Source organism: Chelonoidis abingdonii, chromosome 8, assembly GCF_003597395.2.
Source record: "Chelonoidis abingdonii isolate Lonesome George chromosome 8, CheloAbing_2.0, whole genome shotgun sequence".
Taxonomy (NCBI): Eukaryota; Metazoa; Chordata; order Testudines; family Testudinidae; genus Chelonoidis; species Chelonoidis abingdonii.
In genome coordinates, this window is record NC_133776.1 from 43,908,378 (window position 1) to 43,929,313 (window position 20,936).

A 20,936-nucleotide genomic window follows, 5' to 3' on the forward strand; every position below is an offset into this window, starting at 1 on the left:
TAGTTAGGCTGAACAAACCAAACTCTGTGAGTTGCCTCCCATAAGGTAGGTTTTTTTCCTAATAGCCCTTCTCTGCCCCTGTTCCAGTTTGAATTCATCTTTCTTAAACATGGGAGACCAAAACTTCCCACTGTATTCTAGATGAGGTTTCACCAGTGCCTTGTATAGTGGTAGTAACGCTTTTCTGTCTCTTCTGGAAATACCTCCCCTGATGCATCCTGGAACTGCATTAGCCTTTTCGCAGCCACATCACATGACAGCTCAGTCATCCTATGATCAACACCAATGTATCCAGGTCTTTCTCATCCACTGTCACTGATGAGTCCCCAGCTTATAGCAGAAATTCTTGTTGTTAGTGAAAATAGGAAGGTCATGCAGGGTAGGGACTATCAAATTTCATTCCATTTCTATTACTCCAGTTTAAAAGGTCATGCAGATCATCTTGTATGATAGTCTGGTCCTCCTCCGTATTGGTAGTACCTCCCAACTTTGTGTCATCTGCAGATTTTATTAGCACACTCCCAAATTTTGTGCCAAGTTCAGTAATAAAAATATTAAATAAGATTGGTCCCAAGACTGATGCCTCAGGAGTCCACTGGTAACCGCCCTCCAGCCTATAGTTCACCTTTCAGTATGACCCATTGTAGTCTCCCCTCTAACCAGTTTATCTGCCTATCGGTTCTCATATTAATCCCCATCTTCTCCAATTTAACTAATTTTTCTTGTGGAACTGTATCAAATGCCTTACTGAAATCCAGGTAGATTTGATCTACTGCATTTCCTTTGTCTGAAAAAATCAATTTACTAGAGAGTTGTACTGCTTTAAATATGTCTGTTTCTCTATAGATAGTCTGATACAAAAGCTGTGTGTGAGACTGTCCCTAATTTTCCCTCACTCCCTAGAACAAACAGCTCCAGTCTGCAAGCAAATGCAGTTGTGTGTCCCTCTGGCTGGTGAGCAGCAGGGTCTAGAATTTGTTGGTCTGAGTGTTTTGACTTAAGATCATCATTAAGTATACCATAACCTAGGGGAAGGCTCTCCTTAGAACACCGAGAACTACGATCGTCTGTAGTACATTGATCAAGAGGTAACTCATCTTGTGCAGTAACTGGAGTTCAAGATGTGTCCCCCTGTGCATGCTCTACTTCACGTGCGCCAGCACTCTGCACCTTTGATCAGAGATTTTTGGTAGCGATGTCTGTTCGGCCTGCACATGTCTCCACACATCTTTGTGCACCGCATGAAGGCTGTATAGGGCTGCGCAGGTGACCTGGCCTCAGCTTCTCCATCGCAAAGTCCCACAAGGGAGACACTGAAGCAAAGCAGGAGGAGGGCAGGTAGTGGAGCATCCACGGAGACATGAATATCAAAGAAGTCCGATTACTGCAGAGGTAAGTAACTGCTCCTTTGAGTAGTGTCGCTGTGGGTGCTTCACATCAGGTGACTCACGAGAAGTATCCACCTAAGGAAGCGGAAGGTTCGGAGCAGTGTTCAGTATGGAAGAGACAACTGCATTGCCTGCAGCGGGATCTGATCTTGCCACATCTACCAACACATAACTAGCAAAAGCATGAACAGAGGATCGATTTGGCACTCTGCAGATGTCTGCAATTGATATATCTTTAAGTAAGGTTATAGATGCAGACAGTGCTATTGTAGAATGCTATTACTCTCAAACCCCAAGTTCTGTTGTAACAGATCTAAATACAGCTGGAGACACTCTCTAACCTTTGTTTCAAAATTACTGAACTCTTGTGTCTGCAATGGATACAGATAGTGTAGGAGAGCTTCTAAATGGGTTGTTCCTATCTAGGCAAAAGGGTAATGCCCTCTTGACATCTAGGGAATGGAATATGGCTTCTTGACTAGTCCAATGTTGTTTTTTTGGGGGGGTGGGCAAAGAAGAGATAAGTGGTTTGATTAACATGAAATTCTGGGGACACCTTATCTAAAAATCTTGGATAGGGCCACAGTGACACTTACTCTGTGATGAATGCTACAGATGCGGGGGTCTGTCATTAAAGCCCCCAATTCTCCATTGATAAATCTATTAAAGACCATGTAGCTAGTGGCTCAAAAGGAAGTTTCAATAGGCAATTAAGGACTAGGTTCAGATCCCAGCTAGGAGTAGGGTCTCTGATCTATGGGAAGTGATTTGACGAACCTCTTAGAAATCTTGCCATAGTTGTACGAGAGAAGAGTGGAAAAACCTCATATGAGTATGTGAAGGAAGAGCTGTTATTGCCACTAAGTGAACCCTAATGAAATTCGTAGAAAGACCCAATGTTTTCAATTCCAACAGGTAATCCAATACCGTAGGAAGAGGAGAGTGAGTCAGCGAAATCTACTGATTGCTACACCAAAGATGATGTTTGCTTTTCTGGAGATATTTCTTGTAGATTCTTTTCCACTTTTCTACGTGTTGTACCTCTGACAAACAAGATATTTCTAGTCCTGGCAACTGTTGAGGAACCATTCTTGGAGCCTTAGAATATGTAGGTTGAGGTGACACATTCAACTGGCATCTTGAATCAGTAAAAGAGGACTGATCAGAAGACACCACAGAGGGTGAGAAGAGAATCCTGATTAGATAGGGAGACCAAACTCGTCCTGGCCACATTGGTGCAATCAGTAGTACTCTGGCCAATTCTTGTTTGATCTTGTTGAGAACCTTTAACAGTAATGGTGTCAGTGGATACACATACAAAAGATCATTCATCCATGAGATGAGAAAAGCAACTCCTGGGGATTGGGGTCAAGACCCCCTCTTGAACAGAACCTGATGCATTTTGGTCAGGTCCTTCCATCACTTGAGTGACTGTAGAACCCACTGGAGAACAGACAGTAACCTGTCTATCCTATTGTGCTTGGTTTGTAAACTGTTCAAAGACATTCTTGTAGACAGCAGAGATGCAATCTGGCATGCTGCACTACAAAGACACAAGCTGACATGTCCCAGCAGTTGAAGACATCTCTGTTACTTGAGAACTGCCCTGGATATTGGTGATGAGATTTGCTAGTGCAAGAAATCTGCTGGAAGGAAAGCACTCTGCTTCTTCAGACTCGTATCAACAGAAATAGAAATGTTCTTTTCCCGTTGACTGGAATGGAAGCCTAACAGCATAAAGGAGACTCGATAGGCACACAGTTTATAGAAATGTGTTTACCTTAACAATTTATTAGTGATGGGAATGTTTCCAGGTAATGTTTTCTGGGTTGATCACATGTACTAATCCATTTTACAGATTGGGAACAATTTTTTGCTCTTCCTTATCTTCTCTGTATTATTACTGAAATGGTTTCTGTAAGTTCAAGGTTGAGGGGATGAGGAAAGGGAAGATGTTTTCATTGTAGATAACATAATTACTGTATTGTCAACTGTCTCTTGCATCTTGCCTCTAGGTCAGATTCTATATATATCTACTCTTTGTTTTGTTTCTTCAGGCCACTGAAGAGGTCTCAAAAAATCTGGTTGCCATGAAGGAAATATTATATGGCACAAATGAAAAAGAGCCACAAACAGAAGCTGTTGCACAGCTTGCTCAAGAACTGTACAATAGCGGTCTTCTTAGCACCCTAATAGCTGACTTACAACTGATTGATTTTGAGGTAAGAAAATAGTTACAAAACTTCATGAGCCACACACATGGTAAGTTGCTTTCTGACCATCAGAATTCCTATTTAATTGAAGTAAGAGGTTCACTTCCTAGCTACACAATTTTATTTTTTCAATGCTGCTAATGATAGCAGTTGTATTTTAAGATTTAATTGGGAAACATTAATACGAACTACTTGGTAATTTAACCATATGCGTGAGACTAAATTTCTGAGGAGTTTGGAAGGATAGATCACATAAAAAATGAAAAGTAGATGAATAGCTCAAATCTTTATCCTAGAACTCTGAAAGGTGTTGCTTAATCTTGAATGTATTTAATTGCTGTGTTCAGAGAGAGATTAAAATCTTAGATTGTAATAATGCCATAATGCCCATAGTCTTATTTAAATCCCCTTTGAGTTATGACAGTATAATACTGAGTCATAAGACTATTCTCATTTATCAATTAATTAAAAAGTTTTCATTAATGCTGCCACTAATTAGCTATTTTAAAAATCTTTTGTTTCCTGTAAGGAGAGGTATTAAAGTATATTTTTTTAACTCTCCCTAATCATTTTTCTGTTTAGACAGGAAAGTCAGATTTTATTGATCACTCCAAAATATGAACATTAATTTTATCTTTCTGTAAGTTTTCATTTGTTGCTCAACAGTATTTATTTGAGCACTTCATACACAATAATTAATGTCTTCACAACACCACTCTGAAGTGTGGAAGTATTATCATCATCCTCATTTTATGGCTAGGGAACTGAGGCACAGTCTGATTTAGGGCTTGTCTACTTGGTAATGGAGTGCGGACTATGAGATGTGAATTGTAGAGTACACTAATGTGTTGTGCTCTGACTGCTACATGTAGACCCTTCTGGTGACACACCCACGCCCCTCTGCTTTGTAGACAAGCCAATAGTAACTTACCTACAAGTTGCATAAGAAATCTATGGCAGAGCTAGAAATAGAGCTCAGAATTCTAGTGTCTTGACTAGGCTATCCTGCTAATTATGATTGCTATAAAATTGTCCTGTTCATAAAAAAGTTGGCCATGAAGCAAACACAACGGTCTAAAGGGATGTTGTAGTGTTACATTCCAGAATTAAGTTAACTTTCTTCCCCAACACTCCAGAATGTTGTTTGATTCTGTTACCATTTGGTCCTTTATATCTGTCATGTACTGAATTTCCTATAGGTACATTCCAGAGTAGATTAATCCAAAGATAAAACTGAACATATCGTACAGAAACCTGCACCCGAATTTTCAAGCTATGAGAGTCTGCAAGTAGTTGTTTTAAAAGTAACTTGTCAACGTTTCTAAAAAGAAAAGTTTTAACTAGAAATTGTACCCCATAAAAAAGAGTTTTGAAAATAAAAACTGATGGGAATTTTTTTTCTCACCACATACTTGTCTCTGTATAACAAAAACACAAGGAAATTCGGAGTGAAAGCAATTGAGATGGTCCCTGGTTATTGAGGATAAGATACTGAGAAATTACATCTGGATTCTGCTGACTTTCAAGATCTTTATCAGTCCAGTTTTTAGTCATTCTGGTTATTTGGGAAGCATTCTTCTGGTGATGGAAAATGGCTGTGTACAAATTGATTTTATTAGATCTGTAATGGCATGGGATTGCTTAGGATTGTTCTGTATTAAAGGTAGCTGTACATTTCAGTCTGAGGGCGCTGCCGATTGTTGGTAATAGCCTTCTATTTTGGACTCCCAACTGCTCTGTTACCTGAGAAGGATGTGGCTTTTCCTTGCTGAGATGAATATTAGAGAGACAAGGTGGGTGAGGTAATACCTGTTATTGGGCCAACTTTTGTTGGTGAGAGAGACAAGCTTTCCAGAGCTCTTTTTCAGGTCATGTTAAGAGCCATTCATCTTGGATTAAAGCAATCCTCTTTAATGCAGAATGTAGTAATTTGCTTACCTAATGTTGTGGGCTGATGTCAGCATACCTATGCACCACCACCTGCACTAACTTCCCATCAGTTACTGAGCACAATTCAAAATCTTGGTTTTAGTTTCTTAAGCCCTGTGTGTATTGGACCTTACTATTTTTTTGAGACAACTATGTCCAGAGCTGAAAACAGATGAGATGCTTTTGCTGATGTTTCTTGGCTCCTTCTGGTGGTATGACAGAACCTGAAGTGGTTTGTGCATGGATCAGTGCACATTTTTGACTAAGTATTTGTTTGACTATGGATCATTCCTCAGGGAGTTATCTTTATAAATTGAGATGATAGAGAGGGATTTTTTTCTGACTGTTGAACTCTGTCTGCAGTCTATTTGAATCTAAATACTACGGTGATGGGCCCTCTAACGTAAATGAAATTATTTTAGATCCTCATTAAGAAATTGCCCTGAAACTTCCAATCTTTACTCTAATATTAACATTTGTTTGGAATTGTATGTATATGTAGAAACATTTTTTCATGTAAGGCAATCAACAAAACTGTTCAAAGAGCAATAATCTGTCAATCAGTTTCCTGCTGACTTGTATTAAAGTATCTGTTAGTGGGAGTAATTTCATCCTTTGAAAAGTTTTTTTTTTTTAAAAAAAAAAAAAAGACAGAAAAACAAAACAAAATCTTTTTGCAATCAGAGAGAATAGAATCCGACCAATGCGCCACATCTTTTTAACCTTCAACCCTTTGAAATCATGACTTTGGCATAGAATTTGTGTCTTGTTAAATAGAACCATTACATCACTTGGAAGTAATAGAGGTTTTAACAAATAACTAGATTTGGAATTACTGTGTACCACCACAGCTCAATTATATGATAAAGAGGGGGAGCTGTTGCTGGGGTAAAACAGGGGGAATAATGAGAATCTGGGCAAATTGTCAGTGTTAGTGATGAACTTGAATGGCTATATTTCTCAAACACTGCTCTACCATTACCAAGAACAAAGGGTTCTGAGCGCTTTGCCCGCAGGCTTTCACATGGAATATAAATCAAGAAAACAAACATTACAAAACAAACTAGCACTTATATCCTGACAACAATACTGCAGCAAACTCTCCATGCTAATTAACAAACAAAAATGTCATTTTTTAAAGACTGTGATCTTCCTGGGATTTTCTAAAAAATGATTTATTTTCTACTCATGCAGCATTCATTGTCACAGCGTCAGGAGTCCAATACTATAATTAAAACATATCTAAAATAATAATCTGTCATTCTGTCATATTTGTTGGAAGTCTCCAAAAAGTGTGAGGTCTATTTCTTTACCTTAAAGCTTGCTACACACTGATTCAGATGGTGCCAGAATAAGTTCCAGAAACAAGGATCATCAATAATAATGATTTGCTTCTCGTCTCAGATGATAAAATTCAAGTAACCATGATTAAGAGTTACTTAATAGATCTTTACTACCAGGTCAGGAACTGTAGCTAGATCCTGTTCTGCCCAAGGTGGTAACCAGCTCCTTGAGCTGCATATAGAAACAAATAACTTCCAAGTCCTCTTCAAGAGTAATTCCAAATAATGTTCGCTCGCACTGTTAGGCACTCCTACTAACTGGCGCGAAGTAATGATGAACTGAATATGATTCCAAAGATACAAACAGTATTGGCAAATGGTAGATACATGCACCCAATATAGGGTGCATGCAGAGCTCCTATCAACCAGCTTCATTTAAGATAATCTAAGATGAACTTGAGCATAGTGTTCTTACCCATATCCACACTTCTATCAAGTATTGAGAAAACTGGGGGACTGTGTTATCCTAGATCATATGATATGAGGGATATACTTTTATGTTATACTTAACTTTGACTTTATTTATGATTGTTATTGTTTTCCATCATAAATAAAAACACACAATAAAAAAAATTGTAAATTGGAGTGCAGTGTGTATGTTGTTGGTATTGCAGCCCAAGATGTGTCTCAGCCTTCCCTAGTAGAAGGACTTGATCACATGCACATTGAAAATGAGAGTTGACAGAGTGGAACATTGAAGAATTCCATCTTACTCAGGGCTGTGGCATTGTTAAAAATGGGCATAGTATTAACATAATTTTGGTACAAAATGAATCCAGAGAAACTCTAGGAGTATCAGATGAAATATAAAAGGGTTTTTATTGTTTTAAACATTATCAATAGGTTATTCAAGCTATCCAAATGTAAATTGATGCAATGACATATTGAATGCTGTGACAGATTTGAAATAGGTGTAGAGAAACAAAGTATTTGGGGAACTTTTTGTGAAATGATCATGTTTATGTGTATGTATATTAATGTATGTATTAACTCTTGCTATACATTCTGGTACTAAATGTTATATGCTTAATTGGTTACGTTTTTGACAGGGCAAAAAAGATGTCGCTCAAATTTTCAACAACATTCTCAGAAGGCAAATTGGTACAAGAACTCCCACAGTGGAATACATCTGCACTCAACAAAATATATTGTTCATGTTATTAAAAGGGTATGTACGGTATTCGGTGTAAATAGTTTTATACGAAGTATTGGAGTGGTTTTTTCAGGAAAAAGCAGGATAGTGAGAGTGGTGAAATGTCCCTTCTTCCTTTGCAATTTGTTTAAATAATTTTGCCACAGGGCCTGTAACTTCCCTTAAAGTAACTTAAGTCAAGTGGATAATTTAAGCAATAGAACATCAAAATATGAATCCTTTAATGTGAAGGGTGACAGGGTGAGAACTGAAAACTAATACTGCACTAAAAACATTCTTGTTGGGGTAATGTAACAATAAAATCTGTTCCTTTTCATTGAACTTACTTCATTGTTCAGAGTTTAAACTGTTATTCCTGATCATAGTTATTTACCGAGTGTTTGAATGATTGTTCTAACCTCTGGCTCAAAGAACTTGCTGTCCCGTCCTCTGAGTTACTGTGCAGCTCCTGCTTCATAGTTATTGGGTAATACAACTACAAAGACATCAAGCAGCTCCAACTTTTCTAGATATGATTCAGTGTATTCACTGCATGCCAGGTTGCTGTTTCCAGCTCTATTTTGTATTACCTGCATTGTTCCATCACAGAATCATGCCAAATCAATTATGCTGTAGCAAGTCTGCAGCTGCATACCAAAATAGAGGTGCTCATGAAAACAGAAATGTAAGTAAAAAGCCTCTGTTTTTTAAATTAGGGAACAAACATCCCTAATTTAAAATGGACTGTTTACATTTCTATTATTCTGTGCCATGAATAACAGAAAATATTAGAGGTTGCAATCCCATTTTATCATTTTGGGGTGGGAAAGTTCACTAATGTCTTGCATAAAACCATTTTAAAAATGTTAACATTTCAAACACTAAATTTGTATCAGTAGCTGTAGCATGTATACTGATGGATATTGTTCAAATAAACTCTCATACATCATGATATGCAGTATACTCCTGATTATCCAAATAGACTGAGGGACACTGATTTTATTTGGATAATTGAGAGTTCGGATAATCAGGAGAACAGGAACAATTCAGCCATTGAGCAGTGGGGTTCCCTTCTCCACAACTGGGGGCTCATCTTGCTCCTCACAGTACTGGCCAGAGGTCTCTGCTCTATTTTACAAATCTCCACGTTATCTGAATCCCTTCCTTGTCCCCCAGCATGAGATACATGCTGCAGAGGGCAGGTATCTCGTGCTTGGGGACAAGAAAGGGATTTGGATAATGAGGTTTTGGTAAATGGGAGTATACTGTAGTTGTACTCAAATGCTACAGTGATTGATATGGTATAAGATTCTATAGAAAGGATGAAGTAGATTAAATAGTTAATCCCTTGGAATAGCTGTTTGCCACATCATGATGACAGCAATAAGATGTTAAAATAACAGGTTTTGTTTTCTGGATGTTTAAACAAAAGATCTGCTCTTTAGTTTTTCCTTAAAGTTTTTGCATTATATAGTAATTAGAGATGTTGCCAAGTCTGAAACCTACCAAATGTGTGGTGTCATGCTTATGTCACATGTCTGAGCCAGCAGAGTATTGATACATAGAAAAAAAATTATTTTACAATGAGAGCAGGAACTTTGCACATTTTAATCCCCAGCTTCCTCATGAACACTAAGAACCCCCTAGCAGTCTAGAGGAACAGCAAAATGTATTTTTGCAATTGTAAAGAAATTCAGTGTTCCACAGAGTACTTTTAACTTTTCCTATTCCACAGTCTCGTTTTGACAGAACCCAAGATATCTTAAAGATTCAAAAGGCAAGGTTATTATTAACCATAGTGTAATATAAAAGTAAGAACAAATGAATGATACTAAATTCTTATACGTGCTTTCTCAAAGTGCTTTACGAGGAAGGCATAGAAACAGAGGCACAGAGTGGTAAAATAACTTGTCCAAACTGTCAGTGGGAGACTCTTCTAACTTCAAATCCAGGATCATGTTCAGTGGACCACATTGCTGATTTTTAGGACAGCATAACCTAGGACAGCCACCACGAAACATTTTTGTGTGTGCATAAGTAAAGATGTTTGAAATAGGTGTTGGTTTTAATTTATAGAAGTACTTACTGATCTGTTGTATGTCTTACATATGATACATCTGATATAGCCAAATTTTACATAATTTTAAGACATGATGATGAATATGAACCAACCATTAGCAGAAGATCTAGGCTTTGAAAAGCTCTGATTTCCCAGAATCCTGTTGATTTAAATATGTGGAGCTACAAGAGACCCATAGATTTCAAGTGATGTTACTTTCAAATTTTGACAGTGTACTTGCAGTGCAAATGCTTATTCTTTTGACCACATGGAGCGGTCTGTTTGTTCACTTATGAAGTTCACCTAAAAAGTCATACTCAGTATTCCATATAAAATGAACAAGTTTGGCAGTATACTGGGAGTTGTGAATTGTCTATACCACTAGAGGGCAGACTTCTGCTATCCCAACCTGCAGAGCACCTACTGCACATTTAGAAAAGTCAAGTTCCACCTGCAGTTACGAGCAGAGGGTATTGATTTTGAGTCTTAATATAAAGTTATATTTCTTATGCTCCCATTTTATACAAGTTATTCATACAAGCAACAGATTGATCATCTGATTTTGGTGGTGTTTCATAGAACATCTGAAAGTGGAACTTAATATACAGATAAATGCGTTTTAATTATTGAAATGTTTAAGTTGACTTGATAACATAATATAGCATATTGTTAATTATATATAAAGTTGCGGTACTACAGTACCACATTTTAAAGGTATTTATATAGACTTCTCATTTTGCAGGTACGAATCTCCAGAAATTGCTCTAAATTGTGGAATAATGTTAAGAGAATGCATTAGACATGAACCACTTGCTAAAATAATCTTGTGGTCAGAACAGTTCTACGATTTCTTCAGATATGTAGAAATGTCAACGTTTGACATTGCTTCAGACGCGTTTGCCACATTCAAGGTAACTTGCATACCATATCTAAATAGTTTCAATAGCATACATTTCTCCAGCATCTCAAGTATATAATCCCAAATATCAGGTGTTAGTCACATATGGAGACAGAGAACAAAGTTTGTGACATTCTCTGTAAAGGGGCTGGATCAATTGAACATTTCTTCCTTCTAAGCACATGGGGATAAGATATTGCTTCAGATACATGTGCTATGTTCAGGGTAACATTTATTCCAGAACTAAAATTTAATAATTTTACTTAGATTGTAAACTCTTCAAGGCAGGGGAGGACTGTCTTATTTGTGTAGTGTCTTGCATGATTGGTGCTGATTCATGATTGGGACCTCTAGGTGCTAACACTGTACAAATAATAAATAGTATAAGTGGACCCTTTGGTGCTGTAGAGCTCCTCTGGTGGTATATGTCATTCCTGTTGCAGGAAGTAGGCCTGGGTTTCCCTGTGCCCCAGTGATCCAAGCAGCTGTATCAGCCCTTGGAGCTGTTGGAAGCCAACACAAGTTAAGAGCCTTCAAGTTGCTCTGGTTTCTCTATGAGAACCAGTGCAGCATATAGCAGACCCCTTCCTAAGTCGTGCTATGAGTTTTCACAGCCACAATCAAGGATCTACACCAATATTCCAGCTTTTTTTCTTTATTTCCATAGTTTATCAAAATCCTTCTTTGGATTAATTAGATTCTTCGGAGGCATCAAGAATGAATATTTATTATTTGAATAGATACTTTTTATTTAAAATCTGAAAATATTGCTTAAACATGACATACTTTTTCAGGATTTACTTACTAGACACAAGTTGCTGAGTGCAGAATTTTTGGAACAGCATTATGATAGGGTGAGTAAATATATTTAATTCCTCAGAACTTTTTGATGTTTGATACAGAATAATTTTCATTTGACTGAAAAAGTTAAATACTTTTTTATTCTTTGTGTCGTATTTCTTGGATTCTTAGTTAAGAATTACCAAGGACAGTTTATGTATTACATTAATCAAAGTTAGGTTTGCATTTTTTTGTGCCATAGTATTTTTAAAATAGAAATTTGTTTTAAAATTCTCAACATTTCAACATCAGAAACTTAAACTGAGATTTTGAAAAGATGAAAATCTAGCTTTGTGAAAATGGTTTTTCCATTAGAGGGACCCTTTCTCCATTTTTTCTGTTGTCTGTATGAGGCCTTAGTCACAAAAGTATGTTTGATAGTTTTGCTCCATCTGCTGGCCAATTCTGGTATTAATAAAAGCTTAAATCATTTCATAGTCTACAAAATTTTATTGCTTGAAGAATAACTTCCTTCATTATATGGTAGTCCAAATGTTTAAAGTTCCCAAAATAGCAAAGAAATTAAGTTTCAAAAAGCTTGTTAGAATTGTAAACACCTGTCATGTAATACTGCAAACCTTGTTTCAGTAGAATTCTAAGTTTTTATTTACATACCTATTAGGGCTCTCCCCCAGTTAAATTCATTCAGAAGCAGGGCTTGTGCCACTTGGAAAGTTCCTGATTTTTCTCTTCATTCTCCATTCAGTTCTTCAGTGAATATGAGAAGTTACTTCATTCAGAAAATTATGTGACGAAAAGGCAGTCACTTAAGGTAAGGTAGTTTTACTTTGAGTGCCCTTTTTTTCCCAAGAAAATTACTTCAATTTCAGGGTGAAGTGATTTAAATCACAATGACTTAAATAACTGGTTTGAATCCCAATTTAAAACAGTAAAAATAGTTGATTTCAGTAACTATTTTAATAAAGTTTTATTTGTGGACTTGCCGAAGAGTTTATTTTCATCACTTGGGAGCGTGGTTGAATCAAAGCAATCTGGGGCGCACAGCAACTTGGAGCATAGCCCTATCTTCCACTTGGAGTGATGGTGTTCGGGTTAGGGCTGCAGGAGTGGAGCCCAAGGGAAGCAGGGACAGCAGGCAGAACCAAAGAGGCTGGAGCAGTGGTAGGGGCCCCCATTGTCCCCCAGATGTGGCAATACCTATCCCAGAGGCACAGATTTGGTAGCAGCGGGGCTCCCCCAGGACTTACGTCCATCCCTATTTGTGGGGTATCTGTACAGAATGATATTTCTTGACTGAAAATTTTGAAAATTCTGAAAATTTTGTAGTTAGAAACAACTCAATGTTGGAGACACCTGGCTGACAGTAAATCACAGTTCTCCAGTTTGAGGATGCAAGAGAGTTCTTTCGTTGAATAATAGCCAGTCTTCATAAAAAAACAATCTTATATTACAGAAACTCCCAGAGGCCTGAATGGGATGAGGGCCCCGTTGTGATAAAGCACTGTACAAACACACATGAAGACAGCGCATGTACCAAAGAGTTTACAGTCAGAGTATTGGGTGAAACTGTCCAAGGAATGATTTAGACTGGTCTGCACACAGTTTTTACACCGGTATAATATATATCATCAGGGGTGTGATTTTATAAAGCTGTAGTACCAGTAAAGCAACGTGGATGCCGTTACACTGATGTGAAGGTGCCTTATACTGGTACAATTTATCCCGTGAAGGAATAGTTGTACCAGCATAAGCACTGATTAGTTTTAGATTTATTTCTGCAAAGCTTAGGGCCCAGGTACATAATTTAATAAAATACACTTAAATAGATATAATCGCTAACCACAGCAACATCAGCATAAATATCTATTAAACATCCATGCTGGTCAGCTGTGGGATGTGTTAATTTTCCATAGGGAAGTATGAGGTTGAAGTGTAAGTATTGCACAGTTGTCAGGAATCAGTTACAAGTGCATGTTGGAGGTGTATGGGACTTGCTTATAGATGCATGAGTGCAGTGTGTGGGGATTGATTGCTTAAAGAAAGACACATTAACTGGACACACATGCTTGCTTCTACGTGTTTGAGTCGGCATAGGCACAGGAACTAGGAGTGCCAGGGGTGCTGTAGCACCCCCAAGTTTTATATGGGGTCCCAGCTGCTGGCCCCGCACCTGGGACTTCGCTCCCTGGCCGCTCTTCTGGGGCCCTGCACCCAGGGCTTGCGTCCCTGTCCCTGTTCCTGGGGCCCCATCTGCTGGTTCCACTCCCAGGCTCTGGCTCCCAGCCCCACGGCCAGGGCTGTACTCTCGGGTCCCTGACTGCCAGCCCCACGCCCGGGACTCTGCTTCTGGGCCCCATATGCTGGGTCTTAGCTGCCCTGTTGTGGCCCCAGCCTTGGCCCCCTTAGCCCTGCCCGGATCCCCTGCTCCCGGAGACATGGCTCTGCTCCCGCCCCAGCTTTGGAGGTTGAGGCAGCATGGACAGGAATAAAGGGGGGCATTAGGTAAAAAATAAAAACTTCTTTCAGCACCCCCACTATTAAGTGTTCCAGCACCACTGTGAGTAGGGGGGTTTCCTGTTAAGCAACCATAACTGTTTTTTATTTATTTTTTTCTCTTTTGGAATTTTCTTTTCTTTTGTTATTTTTTAACTGTGTATGGTGTTAGTAGATTATAAGAGACAGGTTCCTTTTCACCCACATTATTATTATATATACTTGCATGATCGGGTGGTAATTTCAGACTTGGAATATGTATAGAAGGTCAGGTCAGTGTTTTCATTTTGTAATCATTTTACTAGAGAATTTTTAATATTTTTCTGAGTGGTTATAAAACAGATGTAGTAGAAAAGATCAATTTCCGAAGATTAAGTATGCATTGGGAACCTCAAAAGTGGAACAAAGGACTACAAAGCAGATCTGATCTTTCATCACACACTAGCATAATTGTCATAGTGCTAATTACTGTTTATATTGTTTCATTTCTTTAGTTATTTTTGCATCATCTTAATTTAAAATAAAAAGACTGTAACAATTAGTGACCACCACTTGAAAAGTACCTACCCAACATCACACAGGGATGGTAAAGCCATGGATAGAGCCTGGTTCCTCCTATATTCCAGGTCCAGTGCTTTAACCACAAAACCATTACGTATAGTATCAGGTTTTATAATTAAAGACTGTTCTGTCTGTGTCAGTGCTTTGTAGAGATGGCCATGTAGGGATAATCCTGTTTTACAGACGCTAGAGGCAAGAACACAGATTTGGCCTGATCTTTGTGCAAAGTAGCATGGCTTCTTTTATAGCTGTTATAGTAGAGACTGAGCTGGCATAAAGGATCTTGTGCAACCTGTCAGATTCTCTCTTACCTTATTTATAAAACTGGGGGGGGAGGATGATACCTTGACTGTGGGTAGCTGACTTATGACAACATCGAATTACCCGTTTCAGATACCAGATATATTGAACATAGATATGGTACAGCAGCTAGTTATCACCTAGCAAAGGGCATTCGTTATGGGGGTACTGAGAGCCTCTTCTGCCTAAATAGCACTGTCCACATCAGCACTTTTGTAAGTGAAACTTGTGATGGTCAGAGGGTGTGTTTTTTCACTCCCTTGACTGACAAAAGTTTTACTGACAAAAGTGGTAGACAGAAAGGTAGGCAGTTTTTCACTCACGTTTTTATTCATCATCGGGGAGACAGAAAGTTAGGCAGTTTTTCACTTATGCTGAGAGAGAGAATGGAAAAAGCAGCATATCAGAATATCCTGGACTGGGAGTCAGGAGAACCAAGAGTTTGTTATGCCTCTTGTATTGACAGATGTCAATTACTCAAAGTGCTTCACAACCCCTATGATGATAATTGTATTTGAACTCATAAGATTTCCATAATACTTCATCGTTCTATCACATTTTTCCACTCTTAGTTGCTTGGTGAATTGCTATTGGACAGACACAACTTTACAATTATGACAAAATACATCAGTAAACCTGAAAATCTGAAACTAATGATGAACCTTCTACGAGACAAGAGTCGCAACATTCAGTTTGAGGCCTTTCATGTCTTTAAGGTATGGTACCAAAAATCATAAAACCATTGAATAGCTTCTGTAGTGTGCCTTGTTTACGGAGGTAGTGAGGTTAGTCGATAATGATGGCAAACCTCAGATCTGTCTGCTCTGAAAAACTACTTGATTTCTTTCTTTTGCTGAGAAGTACTAACTCAGGAAATGCTAAATGGTTTTGTATGGTTATTGTTAGCATAACTTTCCTCTTCTAAAATTCTGTACGAATTGAGAATGATGAAAGGGGATGAATGCATGCTGTGATTTCTGAGCACAACTCAACATCATTCTGAGGTTTCTAAACAGGTCTGTGTCATGCTACATCGTATTGTGGAGGATACATCTAGTATTTCAAATCACTGATCAGTTTTGAAAAATTTAAATCATGGTTGTCTGTTGAAACAAATTACCCTTTTTATTAATAGTAGACATAAACTAATGATTAGTAATAGGTTGGGGATTTAGTTCCGTTCAGGAATAACCCTGCAGAAAGGTTTTAAACCATCTCTAGTCTGTCTGATGGTGATGCTAGATACATAAAATCATGTACTTGCTACAGAACTCAATCCTATGAGGTGCTGAGTGCCTCCTGCAGGATGTCATGACCAGGCAGCTCCCATTAACATCAGAATTGGGCCCTCAGTCTCTACCTCAATAACATATAAAACTGGTTTTCATTTCAGATTAATATTCTTAAATATTCCATTTGTTTTTTCATGTGCAGATACTTAAGAGAGAAAACATTCATAATTTTAAACGTAGGTTGTCAATTAATTGCAGTTAACTCAAGTGATGAGCACAAAAAAAATTAAATAGATTTTAAAAAGTCACAGTTTTAATCGCACTGTTAAACAATAATAGAATACCAATTTAAATTTATTATAAATATTTTTGGCTTCTGCATTTTAAACATATTGATTTCAATTTCAACACAAATACAAAGTGTACAATGCTCCCTTTATTTTTTTATTACATTTGCACTTTAAAAAAAGATGAACAAAATAGAGTATTTTTCAGTTCAACTCATGCAAGTACTATAGTGCAATCTTTTTATTGTGAAGGTGCAACTTATAAATGTAGAATTATTATTTCTTACGTAATTGCATTAAAAACTAAAATAATATAAAACTTTAGAGCCTACAAGTCCACTCAGTTCTACTACTTGTTCAGCCAATTGCTAAGACAAACAAGTTTGTTCATATTTACTGGAGATAATGTTGCCTACTTATTCACAGTGTCACCTGAAAGTGAGAACAGGCGTTTGTATGGCGTTGTTGTAGCTGGCTGTGCAAGATATTTATGTTCCAGATATGCTAAACATTCACATGCGCCTTCATGCTTTGATTTTTAGGCTCTAAAGTTTTACATAGTTTTGTTTTTGAGTGCAGGTTGTGAAAAACAACAATAATAATTTTACATTTGTAAGTTGCACCTTCACAATAAAGAGATTGTACTACAGTACTTGTCTGAGGTGAACTGAAAAATACCATCTTTGTAATTTTACAGTGCAAATATTTGTCATAAAAATAATATAAAATGAGTGCTGTACACTTTGTATTCTGTATTGTAATTGAAATCAATATATTTGAAAATGTAGAAATACATCCAAAAATATTTATAATACATTTAAATTGGTATTCAATTATTAACAGTAAAATTAAAACTGATTAATTGTAACTATCCTTTAATCTCGTGACTTAATTGCAGTTTGTTTTTAATCATTTGACAGCCCTATTTTAAATAGTTATCATCTCACTTTTTATTAGCTAAGTATAATTTTAACTGAGCCTTCTGTTTCCTGTATCTGTGCTAAAATCCCTCTTCTTTTGTTGCAGGTGTTTGTAGCCAATCCTAACAAGACACAGCCTATATTAGATATCCTCTTAAAGAACCAGACCAAACTTATTGAGTTCCTCAGCAAGTTTCAGAATGACAGGACCGAGGACGAACAATTTAATGATGAGAAGACCTATTTAGTTAAACAGATCAGGGATTTGAAGAGACCAGCACAGCAAGAAGCTTAATCTCCAATAAACCCCTAAAATATTAAACCCAAATTCAGCATTTGCTGTTAGATATTCAGCATCAGGCACTCTTATCAATTCATGAGGAACATTACTGCTAATCTGCTGTTCAGTGAACAGTTTTTGTTTTCTCTTCTTTTTTAGTCCAAGTTGAAAAGCATAGCTGCTGCTTTCTTGCACAATGTGGACTTTCTTGATATTTGTGTCATTTCAGAATTCAAAGACACTGCTTGTTTTAGGAGTACTGGGAAAAAAAGATACTAGATTCATGAAAGCAAACATAGATGATAGTTTGGTTTAGGAAAGAAGGTATTAATGTAGTTAAGCAACAGGTTGCATGCTTGCAAATCTGATTAAATCGTATGTTTGCACTTACCTTGTTTGAGATATGAGCACAATGTGACCTGTGCATACATGGTACCATAGTATAAAATTGTATGCCTTGATTTAAAAAAAAAAAAAAAGTGCAGTGCTTTACTTGTAATCAAAGGGGAAATGTATCTGAGATGTGAGCTTATTGAGATAAACAGTTGTCATGCAAATAAACTCAATTTAGCAACTTTTTAAAGAGTGAAATCTTGAGGTTCATAAGGAAAATGTATATAATATGCGTTTCACTGCTTTATAGTTTGTTTTTTTTTTGACATATGATTTTCTGAGAATTGAGTTGTAAACTTGGAAATATGTTCTAAGGGTTTTGTTAATTTTACTTTGAAGGTATTTCAAACAGTAGAGCTAGCAGTGACACTTTGCATTTCATTTCAACAATGCTTGCTGGTTTCTTTTGTATATAACTCCTAGGCTGCTCATTTCTTTAAAAATATGATTTAATTTGTACAGCAGAGGAATGTTATTGTATTAGTCTGTAACTATTACTTAATATTGAGTTCTGCAAAATGAATGCTCATATGTAGCTGAATACTTCAGATCATCTGAGAATGCTGATTTAACATTTCTTAAATACTGCAGCATCAAAAGGAAAAAACAATTGATATGTATTCACTTATCTAATGGGGTGCCATCAATTAGGTTAGGCTAAAATATAGAACTGGAATCCTTTAATCTGTATTCTTACTGGTTAATATTGGCCTTATTCACTTAAATTAGTGCTGTGTTCTGTAAATGGTCAAGATTATGATAAACTAATATTGATTCCTTTTTTCTTGTGGGGAGTCTACAGAGACCACCTTTGCTTTCTTGCAGTAGATATCTCAGTACAATAGTTATCAAAGTGAGTGATTTCCCCTGGACTTCGAGAAAAATAATTTCACAGATGGCCTACTTGTAACAAAATGATTTAATTTTGTCAAGTCCTGTTCTTAAATGCTGCAAACTATCAGTATTTATAAAAAACAAACTAACTGATTTTGCACCATGTTGGCTTTTGTTACTGTGACCATAACAAAAACATCTACTAAATATTTGTAAACAATGTTATTAAAATTGTATCTATTCATCTTATAATTATGCTAAAATCACAACCAACTTATGAGTTGGAATTTGAACATTCAAATTCTGCATGACTGAACCTGATTGAGAATGCCATAAAATTGCTCATTGCTTCCTGTCCTCTTACTAATTAAAATTATTTTCGGATAGCAAGATAAAACCTCTGATTGACATTTTAGCTAATTTTGAAGCCTTTGTGAGGGAAATCAGGTAATAGCTCCAGAAAATTGGGTGTTTTCACTCTGGTAATATAAAATGGCTCTTAACATTGTCATTGATCTCTTTAAGGTTCTTAATCTGTCCATTGCAAACTGGTTCATATAGTCTCCTGGAAAATAGCAAATTAATCTTACTGAAAATGAGAGATCTCTATTTTTAAATTCATTTCAGTAGGCAGGCAAAATTGGCCATTAGATGGTATTATAGTTCAGTACTAGCAGTCTTATATTTTGGTTTATCATAGTTGAGTGGAAGAAAACATTATTTGCCAAGTTATTCTCCATAACAACAAGGCTTCCACTTTAGAAAAATGCTAAAATTTATATATGTAAAGAAGTGAAGAAATTTGGATTGGGGTATTGGTTTTTCTCTCTCTGACTGGGAAACAGTGGATATGATAACTTTTTTAACATATGAAAGCATTTGATTGTTGGCGTTCAAGAAAAAGTTGTATTTAAATTTAAGATCATTTGACATGCTATTCATATTAAAAAGAATTCTGCTGTACTGGAAGTAGTTTCTACTCATCTGTGTGAAGGCTTAAAGATATTACTAAAAGTTATTTAATGTGAGGTTGTTGTTTTTTTTAAATATTGATGTATACACTTGTAATTCTACTTCCATGAAAGTATTTCATTTCTTCTGAGAAAAAATGCATTTCTTACCAGAAAATCTGGCTGGCCCCATAATTTAAATTGAAATAAAATTTTGAAGAAAATCTATGATGTGCTTTGTTGTGTTTGAAAATGTCAAGTTACATGTGGACCTGAACACTCACCTCTTTAGTGCCTTAAAGGAGTACATGGTGCATCACTTCTGACTCATAAGTTTGCAAATGAAACAGAATTACTTGAAGGTAGTTAAATCCAAAGCAGACTGTGAAGAGTCACAAATGGATCTCATAAAGCTGGATAACTGGGCAACAAAATGGCAGATGAAATTCAGTGTTGATAAATGCAAAGTAATGCACATTGAAAAACATCATCTCAACTATACGTACAAAATGGGAGGGGGGTCTGAATTAGCTATTACCACTCAAGAAAGATCTTGGAGTCATTGTGGATTGTTCTCTGAAAATGTGCTCTCTGTGTGCCGTGTCAGTCAAAAAAGCTAACAATGTTAGGAACCGTTAGGAAAGAGAGAGAGTAAGACAGAAGATATCATAATGTCGCCATATAAAGCCATGGTATGCCCACTCCTTGAATACTGGCTGCCATGTCCAAAAACAAATGGAAAAGGTACAGAGAAGAGAGTATCGAACAGCTTCCATCTGAGGAGAGATTTAAAAGACTGGTACAATTCAGCTTGGAAAGGAGACTAACGGAGGATATGACAGAGGTCTACAAAATCATGACTGGTGTAGAAAAAGTGAATAAGGAGGAAAATTTACTCCTGATAACACAAGAAACAAGCATCA

The 20,936-nt window shown here is 36.9% G+C and overlaps 1 protein-coding gene across 3 annotated transcripts in view; it reads left to right on the forward strand.

Annotated features, from left to right (window-relative positions):
- The window catches only part of CAB39 (calcium binding protein 39), a 63,271-nt gene extending 43,032 nt beyond the window's left edge, over positions 1-20,239 (forward strand). For all 3 annotated transcript variants that reach the window (XM_032771247.2, XM_032771240.2, XM_032771256.2), the window contains 7 exons: positions 3,446-3,610; positions 7,923-8,041; positions 10,807-10,975; positions 11,757-11,816; positions 12,509-12,574; positions 15,690-15,833; positions 17,663-20,239. In XM_032771247.2, the coding sequence (XP_032627138.1) occupies positions 3,446-3,610; positions 7,923-8,041; positions 10,807-10,975; positions 11,757-11,816; positions 12,509-12,574; positions 15,690-15,833; positions 17,663-17,851 (912 nt within the window). In that variant the 3' untranslated portion in view covers positions 17,852-20,239. The remainder of the gene's footprint in view (positions 1-3,445; positions 3,611-7,922; positions 8,042-10,806; positions 10,976-11,756; positions 11,817-12,508; positions 12,575-15,689; positions 15,834-17,662) is intronic.
- Positions 20,240-20,936: the final 697 nt, after the last annotated feature.